The 18593-nt window shown below is 44.2% G+C and overlaps 1 protein-coding gene across 8 annotated transcripts in view; it reads left to right on the top strand.

The window, feature by feature from the left end:
• Positions 1-18593, top strand: part of map3k4 (mitogen-activated protein kinase kinase kinase 4) — a 116197-nt gene that overhangs the window by 78636 nt on the left and 18968 nt on the right. For all 8 annotated transcript variants that reach the window (XM_078405203.1, XM_078405198.1, XM_078405199.1 and 5 more), the window contains 9 exons: positions 293-541; positions 3501-3650; positions 8200-8361; positions 9156-9289; positions 9752-9830; positions 11919-11985; positions 13754-13850; positions 15885-16004; positions 16495-16595. In XM_078405203.1, coding sequence (XP_078261329.1) covers positions 293-541; positions 3501-3650; positions 8200-8361; positions 9156-9289; positions 9752-9830; positions 11919-11985; positions 13754-13850; positions 15885-16004; positions 16495-16595 — 1159 coding nt within the window. The remainder of the gene's footprint in view (positions 1-292; positions 542-3500; positions 3651-8199; positions 8362-9155; positions 9290-9751; positions 9831-11918; positions 11986-13753; positions 13851-15884; positions 16005-16494; positions 16596-18593) is intronic.

Genomic DNA, 18593 nt, shown 5'->3' on the forward strand with positions numbered 1-18593 from the left:
TTATCAGGCTTGTGAACGGTCCTCCCATAAGCTAGAGTACTGTCCGATTCACCTCGACCCTCTTGTGGACATTGGATTTTGTCTGTGGAACTGATGCTCTACAATGCTGAGTACTATATTCTGCTCTCTGTATCTTCCCGTTGCTCTATATATTGTACTTGAGTTTGACTTGATTGTATTTATATATAATGTTAACTGATCTGTTTGGATAGTCTGTAAAACAAAGCTTTTCACTGTACCTAGGTACGTGAAATGATGAACCTAACTGATGTGGCATACCTTTCTCTCTCAGGTTCTCATTCCCGGTCTGGAGGACCTCCATATCTTTGTTGCTTGTGACCTCACAGAGCGCAAGTCTCAGATACTCCAACTACTGAGCGCAACGGCTGGCAAGGAATGTTCGAATGAATGTGATGAATCAGTGGACGTAGCCTACCTACTCCTCATCAAAGCGCAAGAGGATTCCTGGAAAACATGGCAGGGCCACTCCATCAAAGTGTTGCCCCAGGTGGAAACAGTAGATACATTGAGAAGCATGCAGGTAAGCAACAGGCGAGCGTCATACAGTGGGTCGGATGCCATAACGGCTCACCACACTTAGAGTCGTACAACACGGAAACAGGCCCATTCTGCACAACTCCGCCATGCCGATCAAGATGCCCCATCTAGGCTTGGACCATTTTCTTGCTTTTGGACCATATCCCTCTCAACTTTTTCTGTCCATGTACATGCCTCAACCGCCTCCTCAGGCAGTTCATTCTACATAACCATTATTCCCAGAGTGATAAAAGTTACCCCTTAGGTTCCTATTAAATCTTTCTCATCTCACCTTAAACCTATGTCCTCTAGTTCTTTCTTCCCCTACTCTAGATAAAAGAGATTCACCCTATATACCTCTATAAGATCACACCTTAGCCTACGCTCCATGGATTAAAGGAATAAAGTCATAGCTTACCCAATCTATCGATAAATATTACTAAAACTCTCTGTTTGTTTGTTATTTGTTATGAGGGTTGATGTATATATGTTAAGATGTTAGTTATCAACTGTGTTTTTATGCCCCCATCACACGATAGCGCTACAATTTTAGGACCACCTTACTAACCTTTGTCCTGGGGACCCTTTCATTCAAGTTTCACTCAAATTGGTCTTATATTTTTAGTTACAGAGATTTTAAAGTTTAAAATTCCCTTATAAAAACGATTTCTTGCCATGTTCAGCATGTGCCGTAAAAATGGGACCCGCCAGAGTGACGACCAATAAGGGAGGGGGGGGCCCTCACGATGACGGCCAGGGGCGGGACCCGCCAGAGTGGCGTCCCACGTGGGGGGGGAGCGCCACCCAATTTTAAAAAAAATCTTTAAAATTTTCCTTCCATCCAACCGCTCTTCCCGCACTTCGCCCATGACCTGCCCGCCTGCGGCTCCCACCCACGGACCCGCTCTCCGCGCTCTGCTCTCCACTCTACGGTCTACGGATCGGTAGGCTTGCTTCGCCACGGCCCACCGGCTCCCACCCACGGACCCGCTCTCCGCCAACGGAGAATCGCCCAAGGCCCGCACGCCACCGGCTCCCGCCCACGGACCAGCTCTCCGTCGTTCCCCGCAGCTCGCCGATGAACAGTGTTGAACGCACGGGCCACAGATAAGTGGCTTTCGCTGCCAACGGGTCCACGGATCGGGGGCTTGCTTCGCCCATGGCCCGCCGCCTCCAGCTCCCGCACACGGACCGGGGGACGCTCCCCGCCCGCAAACGGGTGCACGGATCAGTAGGATTGATGGGCCCGAGCCCTGGGGATGGCCGACGGATCCCCAACGGGTTCGCGCCTCCGCAGTTGGGGCCAGTTGATGTTGAGATGGGATGGGGGAGGGGGGTGGTTGGGGTGGGGAGGAGGGGAGGGGGCAGTGGAGGGGGAAGGGAGGAGTGTGATGGTCCGAACCCCGGGGATGGCTGACAGTTCACCAATGGCTCTGCACCTCCACAGTTGGGGTCCGTTGATGTTGAGAGGGGATGGGGGGGAGTGGAGGAGGGGGGGAATGGAATGGAGGGGGGAGTGGAGGGGAGGGGGGGGTGGGGTGGAGGGGGCGATTGGAGGTGGGAGTGGAGAGGGGACAGTGGGGGGGAGGGTAGGGGAGGGGGGAGTGGTGGTGGGGGAGGGGAGTTGGGGGTGGGGTAGGGGGGGGATGGAGTGGGAGGAGGGGGGGATAAGAGGGAGTGAGTGGGGTGAGGGTGCTAGATCAATGCAGGAGAGGCTTTGGGTCCACAGCTCGCTCTGGCTGCATCGCTGGTACCACACGGCCGAGGTGAGTGGCACCCTCTCCCCTTCCCTGTCCCCCCTCGCCCGCCCACGGCCCCGGGAGACAGTCCCCGTCTGGCAACGGGCTTCATCAGTTGGAAAGGGTTGCCGGGCCCACAGGATCGTTAGTTGGGGGAGATTTGCTCTAGGAGAGGCCTGCAGGAGAGATTTGGACCCAACATGTCCACGTGGTCTAGTCTCTCCCTATAGCTCAGGCCCTCGACTTTTGGCAACATCCTTTTAAATCTTCTCTGCACTTTTTCCAGCTTAATGACATCCTTCCTTTATCAGGGTGACACAAGACTCCAAATGCGGACAAACCAAGTCATCTATAACTGTAACTTAACGTTCCAGCTTCAATACTCAATGCCCTGACTGTTGAACACCAATCTACCAAAAGCCACCTTTACCACCCTATCTAGCGGTGATGCCACTTTCAGGGAACTCTGCACCCGTACTCCTAGATCTCTCTGCTCTATAACACTCTCCAGGGCCCTGCCATTCACTGTGAAGGTTTGCCCCGTGTTGACTTAACAAAATGACGACTGGTTTGGCTACTTCACACTTACTGGCATTAAACTCCATTAAACTCCTCAGTCCACCTGCTTAACTGATCAAGATCCTGCTGTGATTTTTTTTCATAACCTTGGAACACGTGGAAAGAACGAAGTGAACATGACAGTTGTCGTGTTATTTCACTTTCTTCACACTTGTTCACAGGTTCATCCTGCTGGTATTTTATCCTTTCTTCACATTTACGATACCACCTACTTCACTTGAGAAACAGTTCCAACAACTTGCATTTGTTTAGCAACGTACCCATAAAATGTCACAAGGTTATTCATAGAAGTATTAACCAGTGGAGAAAAGGGGGAAGGCAATGAAATGAATACAACAGAAGTAACAAGAATAGACACAAAGTGCTGGTCAGGCAGCATCTGGAGAAAAAGGATGGGTGACATTTTGAGTCCAGACCCTTCCGGCCTGAATTACTCCAGCACTTTGTGTCTAACTTTGGTATAAACTAGCATCTGCAGTTCTTTTTTTTTTTACAGTAGCCAGAATATGTTGGCTCGTTCAATGGTTGTTATCAATAGTGCAAAATAGCTTGTCATATTAGTACTTGCATCTTGGATTTTAATAAACTGTCACTGCTTTATCTGCAAAGTTCATTGTTTTTTGTAAATGACTTTCCCCTCCTCAGATTCGTAATTTATTACTGGTGGTGATGCAGTCTTCACATCTTGTAAGTCAGCGCAAGACCTTTCAACAATCCATAGAAAAAATAATCTCCCTGCACCGTGAGCAGACATCCAGCCAACCAGTCATAGCCAAAGCGCTGGAGCAGCTCAAGGTACCATGTTTTGTTCAGTTTGTTTGTACAGCTATGTTTTAAAACTGCCCAATTGAGACTCATCACACAATCCAAGTTCAATAGTTTTGATAGATGCAGCATGAGAACAGATCTTTGGCCCACCGAGTCCACACCGACCGTCGATCACCTGTCCACACCTGCTATCCCACTTTCACATCTACTCCCTACACACTAGGGACAACTTACAGAGAGCCAATTAACCTATAAAACCTCATATATTTGGGATATAGGAGGAAATTTGAGCATTCAGAGGAAGCCCACGCGATCACAGGAAAAATGTGCTAACGACACAGACAGTACCTGAGGTCAGGATCGAATCTAGGTCTCTAACGCTGTGAGGCAGCAGGTCTACCAGCTGTCCCACTGTTGCTTGGAGTATCTCAGTGCTGTTTAGTAGAAGGCTTTTTAAAATCTTATACACATTTAAAAAAAAATTAACATGTGGAAAGGACGAAGTGAACATGACAGTTGTGTTATTTCACTTTCTTCACACTTGTTCACAGGTTCATCCTGCTGGTATTTTATCCTTGCTCCGTTGGAAACAGCGTAGCAGCAGTTCAACTCCAGGAGAGTATTTGGTACAATTAGAGATATAATTAGAAGCAAGACTATAAAACATTGGATTAAGCTCAGTCAGGGCCAGAAATGGTGGGTGATGCTAATGCAGTGAAGTCCCTGATGAACAAAATTTAATGGCCTTCCAACTGTAATAGTTGGAAAATCGATACGCATTAATGTTTCAATTATGCATAAAAATAGTGTAATTAAACTATCGTTTGTGTCCTTAACTGAGCTTGATTTAATTTCTTAAATCTTATTTCTAATTCTCTCATAAAATACTCTCATGGGTTTGAATTTGGGGCACAATTTTGCTAATTTTTCTTTTGTTTGGGCAGGTTCAGGCATTTTACTGCACTAATTCACAAATCACACAGGCTCTGTCTCAACCAGCCAATGCCACTTGTGGATACACAGGGTGGCCTGGTGGAGGGTTACGGTAGTAAAATCATATGAATCTGGCATCCAAGTATATTTGCAATGTTATCTCTTTAATGTGTATTTTAGTATGCAAAGCAATTGACATGTCAGGAAGATTAATACAATCAGTCTGTTTTTCCAAGGTTAGACCTGGTCATTACTCAACAATCTGCTCAAAGTCTTTATGGAAAATTATTCTTATGTGCACAATCCTTGCTGATCATGTTACTGTAAATAAAACCCAGAACTGAGAGTTCCTGCAAAGTTCCTCCAACTTGTTTACTTTACTGGACTCTTGCTCTGCTCTCCTCTTTCTGAACATTTTCCTGACTATCTAATTTCACAAAATGATAACAAAAATAAGATAACATGTTTAAATCGCACACCTGCCACCCACGTCAAATAAGCCTGGGACAGCTAAGAAAATAATCTCACACAGTGAATCCTAACCCTTTCTGAGAGCATACAACTTCTGGCTGCACATGGTTTAAAAAAAAAAAGCAAAAATATGAATAAACGTGATCTTAAGCCACAGATATATGCGTGCACAACAAGGTGGTTAGCATGAGACACAAAGAACTGCAGATGCAGGTTTACAAAGGAATCAAATAACTCGGCGGATCAGGCAGCATCATTGAATGAGTGGAATGGGCAGGTGGTGGCGAGATGCTGCCTTCAATCACAGCAGTTCTGGTGAAGTGACTCGTGCTTTTGGGAAGGGAGTTCCATGCTTGGTAATCTGGTTCAATAACTCCCGCATAGTTCATTCTTGTCACTTGGCCTATTACACACCAATCTTTCTGTTTATTTTGACTTTAGAGATACTGCATGGAAATAGGCCCTTCGGCCCATTGAATCCACGCTGACCAGGGATCACCTCATACACTAGCATACTAGGGACAGTTTACAATTTTTATTAACCAAAGTCAATTTACCTACAAGCCTGTACATCTTTGTAATGTGGGAGGAAACTGAAGCACCTGAAGAAAACCTACGGGGAGATCGTACAAACTCCGCACAGATGGCATCTGTGTCTCTGGTCTCTGGTGTTGTCAGGCAGCAACTCTACCATGGTGCACTATTTTAGCGCACTGTGCTACCCTGGAATTTGTGGACTGAATTAAAATTAAATCAGTTACCCTGTTAAAGTTCAATTCCCCATTAATCATTCGTTTTTCAGGGGTTCCTCTATGATTTTGACAGCACTTTCAGAGTTGCCCCTCCCCAGCACTTTTTTTCTGACAGTTATTCTTATTTTTCCACTAACTTTCCACTGCCTGACAATAGACAATAGGTGCAGGAGTAGGCCATTCGGCCCTTCAAGCCAGCAACGCCATTCAATGTGATCATGGCTGATCATCCACAATCGTTACCCCGTTCCTGCCCTCTCCCCATACACCCTAACTCCACTATTATTAAGAGCTCTACCTAACTCTCTCTTGAAAGCATCCAGAGAATTGGCTCCACTGCCTTCTGAGGCAGAGAATTCCACAGATTTACAACTCTGAGTGAAAAGGTTTTTCCTCATCTCCGTTCTAAATGGCCCATCCCTTATTCTTAAACTGGTTCTGGACTCCCCCAACATTGGGAACATGCTGCCTGCCTCTAGCATGTCCAATTCCTTAATAATTTTATATGTTTCAATAAGATCCCCTCTCATCCTTCTAAATTCCAGTGTATACAAGCCCAGTCGCTCCAGTCTTTCAACATATGACAGTCCTGCCATTCCGGGAATTAACCTAGTGAACCTACGCTGCACTCCCTCAATTGCAAGAATGTCCTTCCTCAAATTTGGAGACCAAAACGGTCCTCCTGCCTTTATCTGTCACTGCTTACACTAAGTCCCTTTGGGTTGACTTTTGCTATTTTGCTCTGAAAGGAATAAAGAGCTCAAAGTATCATCAGGATTGGCTCTTCATTACAGCAGGGGATTGCTGTTATGAATGTATTTCCTGCCATGAAAAGGAGCCATTTAGATCTTCCTGCTCACAAACATTTACACTGCTGATGTTGCTGTTTCAATGGTGTTGTATTGTGAACTCTGCAGCAACAAAGGAAAGTACTTCATAGTTTAAAACAAAACTTCTGGGAAAACCAGTACTTTTAAGGACCAGTTTTCTATTTTTAGCGGCTGTACTATTATGTAATTTTGAAGGGTTTTTAGATGGACTGAATCCTTTTATTTTGATTCATGTCCTTAATTTGATCATCGTTATGGGCACTTGCATTGCAAGAAGGTACTATTATGTTCTGGCAGTATTGCTGCCAGGGTTCCACTCTGAAAGCATATTTTTGTTACATTTATAAGAAGGGCACAACTTCTTGAGAAACCTTGGGCTTCATACCAATGTTTTTAATGCGCCCAGTTGTGGGAATCAGGAGGAAGTGTGAATGAAGAATAATTGAAACACATGAGAAAAACATTTCAACAGATGTTGATTTGAAGTTCATTGACGTTTATTCATTGACGCTACTTGTTGTTTCAAATTGAAGAGAAATTGCAAACATTAGTAATCCAATACTTGTATTTTGTAAAATGTAGATACAAAGAAGTACAAAACAAAAAGACAGTCCTGGAGTAACTCAGCGGGTCAGGCAACATCTCTGGAAGACATGGATAGGTGACGTTTCCAGACAGGACCCTTCTTCAGACTGATTAGAGATGCTGCCTGACTCGCTGAGTTACTCCAGCACTTTGTGCTTTTTCTTTAGGTTCCCATTGTCCTTGCCTTGTTTGACCTGAAACATAAACTCTGTTTCTCTTCTCACAGATGCAGCCTGATGGGTATATCTAGCATAAATTACACACCAGTTGTGATTTGGGAATTTGCCGATAACACCCTTGCCATTTTAGGCCTATCATAGGCAACATTTGGAGAAAAAAAACTAGGAACTCTGCAGGTCGAATAGCTTCGGTGGAGACAAAGCACTAATTGACATTTTGGGTCGAGTCCCTGCATCAGTGTAGACTTCCTAGGTAAAAAATTAAGTGCTGTTCTACATTCGAACACAATATTTGAATAGAGTGCACAGATGGAAAAAAACAGTGTAGAATATAGAATCTAGCAATACAGGTCTACCACAAATTTTTCGACATCCCTGGTCCCAGAGCCTTTCTGGATTATCTGCTTTTCTAGGCCAACAGAATTCATGGCTACCGAGTGGTGACCAATGGTACCGTAACGGGCCACCGGGGGGCCAAGACACCAACCCGCAAAGTCAGCCTCGAAAGTCGGCTATGGGAACCAATCTGGCATCTCCAGCCGGGTCGGAGGTCCAGAGTCCGGTGAGGGGGGGTGGTATTTCAAGTGCTCTCTCATAATGTTGTACAGATTAAAGGTGGCGTTAGACCATTCATTGCCGGAAATTTGATGGTGGACGTGCTTGTATTTATTAATCGAAGTGGTGAACAGCTTCAGGGAGCGGAGACATCAGGAGCTTTGAACTGTCTCGTGTACATTTAATGTGGTGTTTGTTCTATCTATATTCTATTTGAATGTTCATTTGCACAAAATGTCTCAAACCTGATGATTTCCACTCTGACTTTCAGCATGCAGCCTTGTTGCTGTGCAATAAGATCAGGAATGCCATTGACCGCATTGACAAGATGTTCAATTCAGAGTTTGAGGCTGAAATGGATGAATCTGAATGTGCGACACTGCAGCAGTATTACAGGGAAACTATGATTCAAAGCTATAACTTTGGCTTTGAGGTAAGTTTCTGACATTAGTATATATTTTTAAAATCAATTATAGAAGACTTCTGTTCTTCCAAACTGCTTAGAACATAAAACAGTACAGCACAAGAACAAGCTCTTCCACCCACAATGTCTGTGCCAAACATGATGCAAGTTAGACTGATCTCTGCGTTCACGTGATCCATATGCCTCCATACCCTGCATTGCCCATGTGCCTATCTAAAAGCCTCTTACTTGTCACTATCGTATTTGCCTCCTCCAGCAGTGTGTTCCAGGCACACACCATCCTGTTATTAAAATAAATATATTGCCCTGCACATCTCCTTTAAAAAAAATCCCTCTCATCTTCAAGCTATGCCCTCTTGTCTTAGATATTTCCACCGTGAGAAAAAGGTTCTGACTTTTTACCATTTCTATTCTTCTCAGAATTTTATATACAGTACTTCTTTCAGATCCCCCTTCAGCCTTCAATTCTCCATAGAAAACAATCCAAGTTTGTGCAACCTCTCCTTGTAGCTAATACCCTCTAATCCATGTAGCATTCTGGTAAACCTCTACTGCACCCTCTCCAATATCCCGCTGCATGCCATGACAGCCTTCCTCAGCCAACCCATTTATGTTTGCGTCCAAGTCATTTATGTAAATCACAAACAGCAGATCCTTGTTTTTGCACAATTATCACTGTTTTTGGATCCAGTAGCATCTTTCTTTATTGAAAGATTGGGTTGATTATTTTGGCGGCTGTTTGTCAATTGGTTAAAAAAACCAATGCATTTTAAGCAATTTAAGCAGTTTTGAATTCTCTCCAGTATCACAAGGAGGTTGTTCGGCTGATGTCTGGTGAATTCAGGCAGAAGATTGGGGACAAGTTTATCAGCTTTGCTCGGAAATGGATGACCTTCGTGCTCACCAAATGTGAAAGTGGGAGGGGAACAAGACCCAGGTTAGACGCGTGTTTCATATTCAGACACATTTTCTTTTCCTCCCGCTTCCGTATGCCACACCTGGCCTATACCACGCTTGGCCTCCCTGCTCCCTTCCCCCTATGTTCCTTCCTCTGCCTTCACAATCCTCCTCTATCTTTATCTCACACCTTTTTTCCTTTAATCTCTGGCTTTTGTCCAACCAATTTCATATATTAAAAAACCTTAATTGTTGCCACCTATCACTCACTAGGCTTTGTCCTGCCCCTCCTCTCTTCCAGCTTTCCATCCCACCTCCCACCACAATCAGTGTGAAGAAAGGTCCGATCCGAAACATCGCCTATCCATATTCTCCAGAGATGCTGCCAGACCCGCTGAGTTACTCCAGCACTTTTTGTCTTTTTTCTTGCATAAACCTGTTTTAGGAGTCTCGCTCTCGGGGGAGTCAGCATCATTGTTCTAATGTTCCCGTCTGTTCATAGGTGGGCAACCCAGGGGTTTGACTTCCTTCAGGCAATCGAACCGGGATTTATTTCGGCTCTCCCAGAAGATGACTTCCTGGCAAGTTGCTTTCTTTTCTGAAAGTAAAACCATTGTGCTTTTGCGATCTGTGGGCGTGTGTATTACAGAATCTGGTGTTGATGCTAGATATTTTGACAGTGATGTAGCGAACAGTGTCAGTGTTACAGGGGCTGGGAACACGGCTCCTGGGATCTGCTGATTCTAGTTAAACACTGTCTGATTGTGATTTTTGGTTGATCAGATGTGGCCTCTATCCAGGAATCATTGATCATTCTTGGACTGACGCTGTTCTTGGCCAGGATACAAACTAGTTATCAATGTGTCTTTCATTTCTTGGTCCCTCTCTGATTTTTACCTTGTTTAAGTTGAAAAAGGACTATCTGCTAGTCATAGAACAGTACAGCACAGGAACAGGCCATTCAGGTCACAATGTCTGTGCTGAACATGTTAACCTAATCCCCACTGCCTGCACATAAACCATATCCCTCCATTTCCTTCATATTCATGTGAACATAGAATATAGAAACGTATAGCACAGAAACGCCCTTCAGCCTACGATGTTTGTGCTGAACTTGATGTCAGGTTAAACTAATTCTATCTGCCTGTGTATGATCTATATCCCTCCATTCCCTGCATATCTATGTGCCTATCTAAATAGTCTCTAAAACAGCACTGTCCTATCTGCCTCCACCACCCCCTGAAAGAACTGTCCAGGCAACCACTCTCTGTAAAACAAAACGTGTCCCGCACATCTCAGTTAAGCTTTGCCCCTCCAATTTTAATGATATGCCCTCTATTCTTTGACATTTTCACCCTGGGATAAAAGTTCTGACAACTTTGTCTACTTTTTCTAGTCCGCTTCTAATTTTATACACTTCTCTCAGGTCTCCCCTCAATCTCTGACGTTCCATAGAAAACCACCCACATTTGTCCAACCTGCCCTAGTAGTGCATCTTGCAACCTCTCCTTGTGCCTATCAAAGAGTCTCATAAATGCCACTGTCATATCTGGTTCCTCTTGCCATTTCAGGAACCCACCACTCTCTGTTTAAAATAAAATCTGCATATCACCTTTAAACTTTCTCCCTCTGACTTTGTAGCTCTGCCCTTTTCTAGAGGTTCTGACTGTTTACCTTATCTACCCATCAAAATTTTATATACTTCTGTCGGGTCTCCCCTCAGCCTCTGATGTCCCAGATAAAACAATTCAAGTCTAACCTCTCCTTATATGAATCCCCCCCCCTAATCCAGGAGGCATCCTGATAAACCTTGTCTGCATGCATTCCAGCCTCCACATCTTTCCCGCAATGGCATGACCAGAACTGCAGACAATATCCAAATGTGACCTACCAAAGTCTATAAAGCTGCAAGCTGATTTCCTGACTCTTGTACTCTGTTCCCCAACCAATGAAAGCAATGTCAATGTTAAAGTCATGCAGTACTTTATTACTTAAGTATATTGTAGTTGTCATTATAGACACAAGGAACTGGGGCACGGTAGAGTTGTTGCCTCACAGCGCCAGATATCTGGGTTTGAACCTGACTACTGGTGCTGTCTGTACAGAGTTGTATGTACTCCCTCTGACCGCATGGGTTTCCACCCGGTGGTCCGGTTTCCTCCCACACTCCAAAGACGTACTAGTTTGTTGATTAGTTGTCTTTGGTAAAAATTGTAAATTGTCCTGAGTATGTAGGATTGTGCTAGTGTATGGAGATTGCTGAACGGCGTGGACTTGCTGGGCAAAGGGCCTGTTTCTGCACCATATCTAGACTAAACTAAAGTAAAGTAAATTGCAGATGCTGGTTTAAAAAAAGCCACAAAGTGCTGGAGAAATTCATTGGGTCAGATGTTGCCTGACCTGTTGAGTTACTCCAGCAATTTGAGCCTTTTTCATTGTTGTGCTGTAGGAAATATGGCAATGAGTTTGACCACAGCAAAGCCCCCAAAGAGCAGAGAGCCCAAGACTGGAAGCAATAAACCTCTTATAGTCTGTGCTTCAATTGTTTGGAAATCTTGAATATCTTTTTTTCTAATAGCATGTTTATTGTGTTGCTCCTTTTATATTTAATTTTAGACAAGTGCACATAATCATTGTGCGAGTTCTCATATTTTTTCCACTTTTTGCAGAGTTTTCAGTCTCTAATGAATGAATGCATCGGACATGTTATAGGAAAACCTCACAGCCCTGTCACAGGTTCGTGCTCTTGAGTGTTGTACAAATAATGCAACTGATCACAGTTGTGTTGTGTACATTTCTACGCTGGTGCTTTGGGTAAATGTTATTAAATAATGCCGTTCGGTATCAATGTTGCACAACTCTTTCTCCCCACTGTCACCACCTGTCTAGGATAGTGCTTATGCTTTGATTACACACCCGGCTGAGACCTCACCCAAAGGTGTCCGAATCCCACAACTTCCCTTCAAACCCGTTCAGGCACTGTAGAAGTTCATTGTTCTGCTTGTAAGGTACAATAATGAACAATGCCAGTAAGGTAGCCCTGTGGGCGGCTTGTGGGCAGCACAGAAGGCACAGCTGGTAGAGCTGCTGCCTCACACTGCCAGAGACCCGGGTTTGACCCTGACCTGTGGTGCTGTCAGTGTGGAGTTTGCATGTTCTCCCTTTGACAGTGTGGGTTTCCTCCCACTTCCCAAAGACGTGGCAGGTTTGTAAGTTAATTTACCTCTTTAAATTATCCCTAGTGTGTAGGGACTGGATGCGAAAGTGGAATAACATAGAACTAGTGTGAACGGGTAATCACTGGCCGTTATGGATTCAGTGGGCCGAAGGGCCTGTTTCCGTGCTGATTCACTAAACTAAACTAAACGGCATAACTAACCATTGTACCCCTGGTGTTGTGCCAACAAGATTGCTATCTCTTCAGATGTCTTACTGTTATTTGTAATTTGCAGCTTTGGTAATATATCTATAGGAATCAAGCTATTAACCGCTTTTTAAGTAAACAATTTTAGTGTGTAATCATTCTTATTATTTGAACTGAAAACCTGGCAATGCTTATTGCTTTTCTTTACTATAATAGGCGATATCTTAAAGAAAGTTAATAATAAAAGGAGAAAATGCAGGAAACGTTAAAGAGTTTGGGCAGAATCTGTGCAAAGAGAGATATTGAGTTAATGTTTGAAGTCTGAGAGCCTTAATCAGAACTCGGAAAGTTAGTTTTAAATTATAGAGAAGATGAGGGTGAGGATAGAAAAGGTGAAGGGAATATCTGAAATGGGTAAATGGTGGCTAGTCGTGGGACGTGCTATTGGAGAGAGAAAAACTGAACTAATATCACAAACGACTGACTTATCAGAAGTTCACCTTGTTTCTCTCCAGATCCTGCCTGACTGGCTGAGTATTATCAGCATTACCTGTTTTATTTCAGATCTACAGCAGAAGTTGTTTGTTGACTTCCAGCTACTCTAAAATTAATACTAGAATTAGAATCGTACAGCACTGAAACAGATCCTTCAGCCCTACTAGTCCATGCCGATCAAGATGCCTTGTCTAAACAAGTCTCATTTTCTAGCTTTTGGCTCGTATCTCTCTAAACCTTCCTATCCATGTACCTGTCCAAATACCTTTTAATTAAACCAATTCAATTTAGTATTGAACCGGTTCTTTCAATAAGTTGTTTATAAAATTATAACATTACTTTTAAACATGTGGTGCAATGGTTCAGTTTGCTTTGTGTTGTAGGTAATGAGAAATTCTACATTTTCTCCATAACCCTGTATTTTTAACCACCTGAAATATATATCCAGTTCCATTTCAGAAACTACTGTTTCATCTACTTCCAACGTTCACCTGGGCTGTGAACTTCCAATCATCAAAACCTGTCGCTGACTTTCTTTAATGGAATATTAATTGATTTCTGTTTACAGGAAATTACTATTGTGATATTATGGATTAAACCCAGTAACTGTACAGCATTGTATTCACTTATTATGTATATTTGCAGGAATTCATCGAAATAGCCCTCGCCCTATCAAAGTACCGCGATGTCACAGTGACCCACCAAATCCACACCTCATCATCCCCACATCTGAAGGATTTAGGTGACGTTTTCCACCTAATCTCCCCATTGCCTGAACTTGAAACTTTTTCTGACTTTGCACTCTTTAAATCTTCACTTAAGCTGTTTGTTGAGTAGCTCTAGTCTTCCCGTTGATCTTAACCTGTGGAAAGTAGATCTTAGCTTAGTGTGAAAATGCCAAGGGATATACATGTATATAGACTAAACTAATAACCAAAAATGTACTTGTCTTCTTCAAACTAATTGATAGTGGTTGTTTATTCGGGCTCTCTGACTCAACTGTTCTCACAATGGAGGGATAGTCGGCAGCTTCCATCACAAGCAACAGGCAGTGGGTGATGAGAGAGGCTGTGAGCACAAGGACCTCAGCAATGAGCCTCACTCCCATGCCAGTCAGCCTGACCACCCCCACCCCCGGTGCTAAGCCCCGGCACCACCAGCCAGCCCAGCTCTCAGCAACCATGGGTGAACCGTGGCAAAGATGTGACTGTCACATTGCAGGAGCGCTGACAGAGCGAAGGAATATTTGATTAGTAAGGGTGTCAATGGTTACGGGGAGAAGGCAAGAGAATGGGGTTGAGGAGGAAAAGTAGATCAGCCATGATCGAAAGGCGTAGTACACTCGATGGGCCGAATGGCCTACTGCTGCTCCTATGACTTGTGACTCGTGGTTGGTTCCCGACAGCAAACGCTATCTTGTTTATAGGTCCGTGTTTGGACTCTGGATCAGGAGTGCTGTAACCAATCAATACACTCTGGGATCGCATGAGTTTGGGTATCAGTGCATAATCTGTTGTTGTTTGAGTGCTAGAAACAAGGAAGTGCAGATGTTGGTTTACAAAAACACACACAGATTGCTGGAGTAACTCAGCGGGTCAGGCAGCATTACTAATCATTCTGAAGATGGGTCCCGACCATAAACTTCACCTATCCATGTTCTCCAGAGATATTGCCTGGCCTGCAGAGTTACTCCAGAACTTTGTGTCTATTATTGTGGTTTGATCCTGGTATATTTCATTTTCTCTTCCGGCAAAGGATTGGGCCGTTTGGCCCATCAACTCTATGCTCAGTCTTAGAGCAACCCATCCCACACTATTCCCCTGTAGCTTCCTCCTGTAGATGTCCAAAAACTCCCCCGGATTCTCTGAACATCCACCCCACCGAAGGGGTGATTCACAATTGCCGGTTAACCTACCAACTAGCACGTCCTTGACATGGGGCAAACTAAAGCATCTTGAGGAAACCCAAAGGAGAACGTAAAATCCACATCAAACAGGAGCCACGGTCAGGATCACTGCGGCGGTGAGGCAGTTGCTCCATTTCTTGTGCTACCCATTAATCACAGTGTAAGACAACTTTGGGTTGCTTATAGTTTGTGATTGTGGAATATTTGGTGCAAAGTAAAGGATGTGGTCAGTTTACTAAAACACCCCCAGTTGACACTTCCTCCTGACATCAAGTGAATAAGTAAGCAAAAAAAAAAAAAAGATCTACAAACTGGAAACGAAGATTTGCAGATGCTGGTTTACCAAGGAAAGACGCAAAGTGCGTGGGTCAGGCACCATCTCTGGAGAACATGGATAGGTGATGTTTTGGGTTGGGACCCTTCTTTAGGTCTGGTAGTTCTGTTCTGAAGTCGGGGTCAGGTCTGGTCTAAAGAAGGTTCCCTACCTGAAACGTCACCTATCCATATTCTCCAGAGATGCTGCCTGACCCGCTGAGCTACTCCAGCAGATTGTATCATTCCATTCCACAAACTACTTGTGTTAACTACTTGGGCTACATTTGAGCAAAACATACAGTGCTGGAGGAACTCAGCAGGTCAGGCCGCATTTGGGAAGGTGAATGGACAGACAACCTTTTGGGTCAGAAAGTTTCTTCAGAAATATGGTCCTGACCCGAAACGTCGCCTATCCATTTCCTCCACAGATGCTGTCTGAGTTCCTCCAACTCTGTGTGATTTCCTCAAGATCCCAACTCCTGTAGTTTGTAGAGTCTCTGTCTCGGCTACATTTGTATGTTTTTGACTTGCTCTCTGAGTCTCTCCTCATTGCAGCCCAAGGAGCCTTGGATCTGAAGTACGAAACTTGTGTGTAGCCAGTTTCATTCGCTCGACCCCAGCAGTTGGTGGTGACCTGAATCACACTAAACCTGTCGCCTCAGCAAATGAAATAAGGTAATGTCATGGTGGAATGAACTAATATCTTCATCTTAGTGTACCAGTTGGGAGAAATGTTTAACAAAAACACAGTGGTGGAGTACCTCAGCGGGTCAGGCAGCCGCTTTGGAGAACATCGACAGGTGACATTTTGGGTTGGGATCCTTCACACTGATTGTAGTGGGGGGAGGGTAAAAAACAGAGGATAAAGCCTGGCAAGTGATAGGAAGGAAGTGCAGGTGCTGGTTTATACCAAAGATAGACACAAAATGCTGAAGTAACTCAGAGGGTCAGGCATCGTCTCTGGAGGAAAGTTTCAGGGCAGAACCCTTCTTTAGTGATGATCTTGTAAAGGAGATATGTTGGGCCATTTTTTTTTTTACACAGAGTGTGGTGAATGATACGCCACAAAGAATATTGCCAGCAAAGGTTTCATATGTATCATAATGCCGACACGGTGAAATATGTTGAAGGGTTACGAATGTGAATTTTATTTTTTCGAAAGCAGAGGTTCAAGTGTCCCTGAAAATGACCGCCTGGCGTCTATAGCAGCTGAGCTTCAGTTCAAGTCACTGAGCCGGCATTCCAGTCCCACAGAAGACCGTGAAGGTGAGGTAGCTGCTCTCTCTAAGGCAATGGTTCAAGATTAGGATGAACTTCAAGCTTTCTCCCCTCTTACCCTTGTTTCCCCTCACCCAACCCCCCTCCTTCCCCCTGCTTTCTTGAGCTCATCTATAAGATGACTTCCTAACCTTCGAACTAGAATTTCCTAAACATCAAGCCACCCAGCTTCTCTTCCTAGCTCTGTTTTGTTGAAAAGCAAAAAGACAAGGGAATATTGGGAATGTTAAATTAAGGGAGAAAATTCTGGAGATACTTGATCTGTACCTACATCTGTAGAGAGAGAAACAGTGGGGAAGTCATCGACCTGAAACGTTAACCATGTCCACAATTGCTGCCTGACCAGCCATATATCTCTGCACTGCTCTTGTCTCAAGCCAGCTATACCTTATAAATTCACAAATTATAGGAGCAGAATTAGGCCATTCGGCCCATCAAGCCAACTCCGCCATTCAATCATGGCTGATCTAATGGAGCTCAACCCCATTCTCCTGCCTTCTCCCCATAACCCCCGAACAACCTTACTAATCAAGAATCTGTCAATCTGCGCCTTAAAAATACCCATTGACTTGACCTCCACGGCCGTCTGTGTCAATGAATTCCACAGATTCATCCCCTGTGACTAAAGAAATTCCTTCTCATCTCCTTTCTAAAGGTATGTCCTTTTATTCTGAGGCTATGGCCTCTGGTCCTAGACCTACCCACCAGTGGAAACATCCACTCTATCCAGGCCTTTCACTATTCGGTAAGTTTCAATGTCCCCACTCATCCTACTAAACACCGCAAGTACAGGCCCGTGCCGACAACAATTCATCATAAGTTAACCCAATCATTCTTGGGATAATTCTCGTAAACCTCTGGACCCTTCCCCACATCATCTACAAATCTGCCATTGTCATCCCCTTGCTGAAAAGAACCACACGTGACCTTTGTTATCCAAGCTCACTGTCCTATGTCATCTTGGCTTACCGTTTCCTCAAAAATTGTGGCTATCTTTCCACCAACATCATGTTTAAGCCTTGCCCAGAGCTCCGGGCCTTGTGGGAGATCACAAAGCACGTGTCTATGGTAGCAATATCTCTCCATCTTTATGACCTGCCCACAGCCCTTGACAATGTTAACTCAGTGTCCTCAGTCCCTCCCCTTGATTACCCAACTGTGTGTCACCGTCTGTATCTTGTTCGGCTTACATCTCTCCCCTTGTTGCTGGAGAATTGTGTGCAATTGCTACGTTTCTCACGTTACCACCCTGGGTGCTCCCTCCAGTTCCCATTCTACATTCTACACTTCCACAGTCTGAACCAAAAACAACATTCGGCTGCTGATGGCTTCCTCACCAATTCTCTCAGCTTTCTCCTGTCCCTGAATTGAGTTTAGTTTATTAGTTTATTTAGTGTACCGAGTTATATTGAAAAGCTTTTGTGTGCTAACCAGTCAATCGAAGGACAATACATAATTACAAACAAGCTATCCACAGTGTACAGAGAGATAATAAAGGGAAATAACATGAATAACGTTTAGTGCAAGAATCCGATCAAAGATAGTCTGAGGGTTTCTAATGATGCTCTCTAAAAGGATGAAAGGAGATCTTATCGAAACGTATAAGATTATTAAGGGGTTGGACACGTTAGAGGCAGGAAACATGTTCCCAATGTTGGGGAAGTCCAGAACAAGGGGCCACAGTTTAAGAATAAGGGCTAGGCCATTTAGAACTGAGATGAGGAAAAACTTTTCCAGTCAGAGAGTTGTGAATCTGTGGAATTCTCTGCCTCAGAAGGCAGTGGAGGCCAATTCTCTGAATGATTTCAAGAGAGAGCTAGATAGAGCTCTTAAGGATAGCAGAGTCAGGGGGTATGGGGAGAAGGCAAGAACGGGGTACTGATTGAGAATGATCAGCCATGATCACATTGAATGGCGGTGCTGGCTCGAAGGGCCGAATGGCCTCCTCCTGCACCTATTGTCTATTGTCTATAGTTGTTGGTTTGA

The sequence above is a fragment of the Rhinoraja longicauda genome, chromosome 9 (assembly GCF_053455715.1).
Source record: "Rhinoraja longicauda isolate Sanriku21f chromosome 9, sRhiLon1.1, whole genome shotgun sequence".
Taxonomy (NCBI): Eukaryota; Metazoa; Chordata; class Chondrichthyes; order Rajiformes; family Arhynchobatidae; genus Rhinoraja; species Rhinoraja longicauda.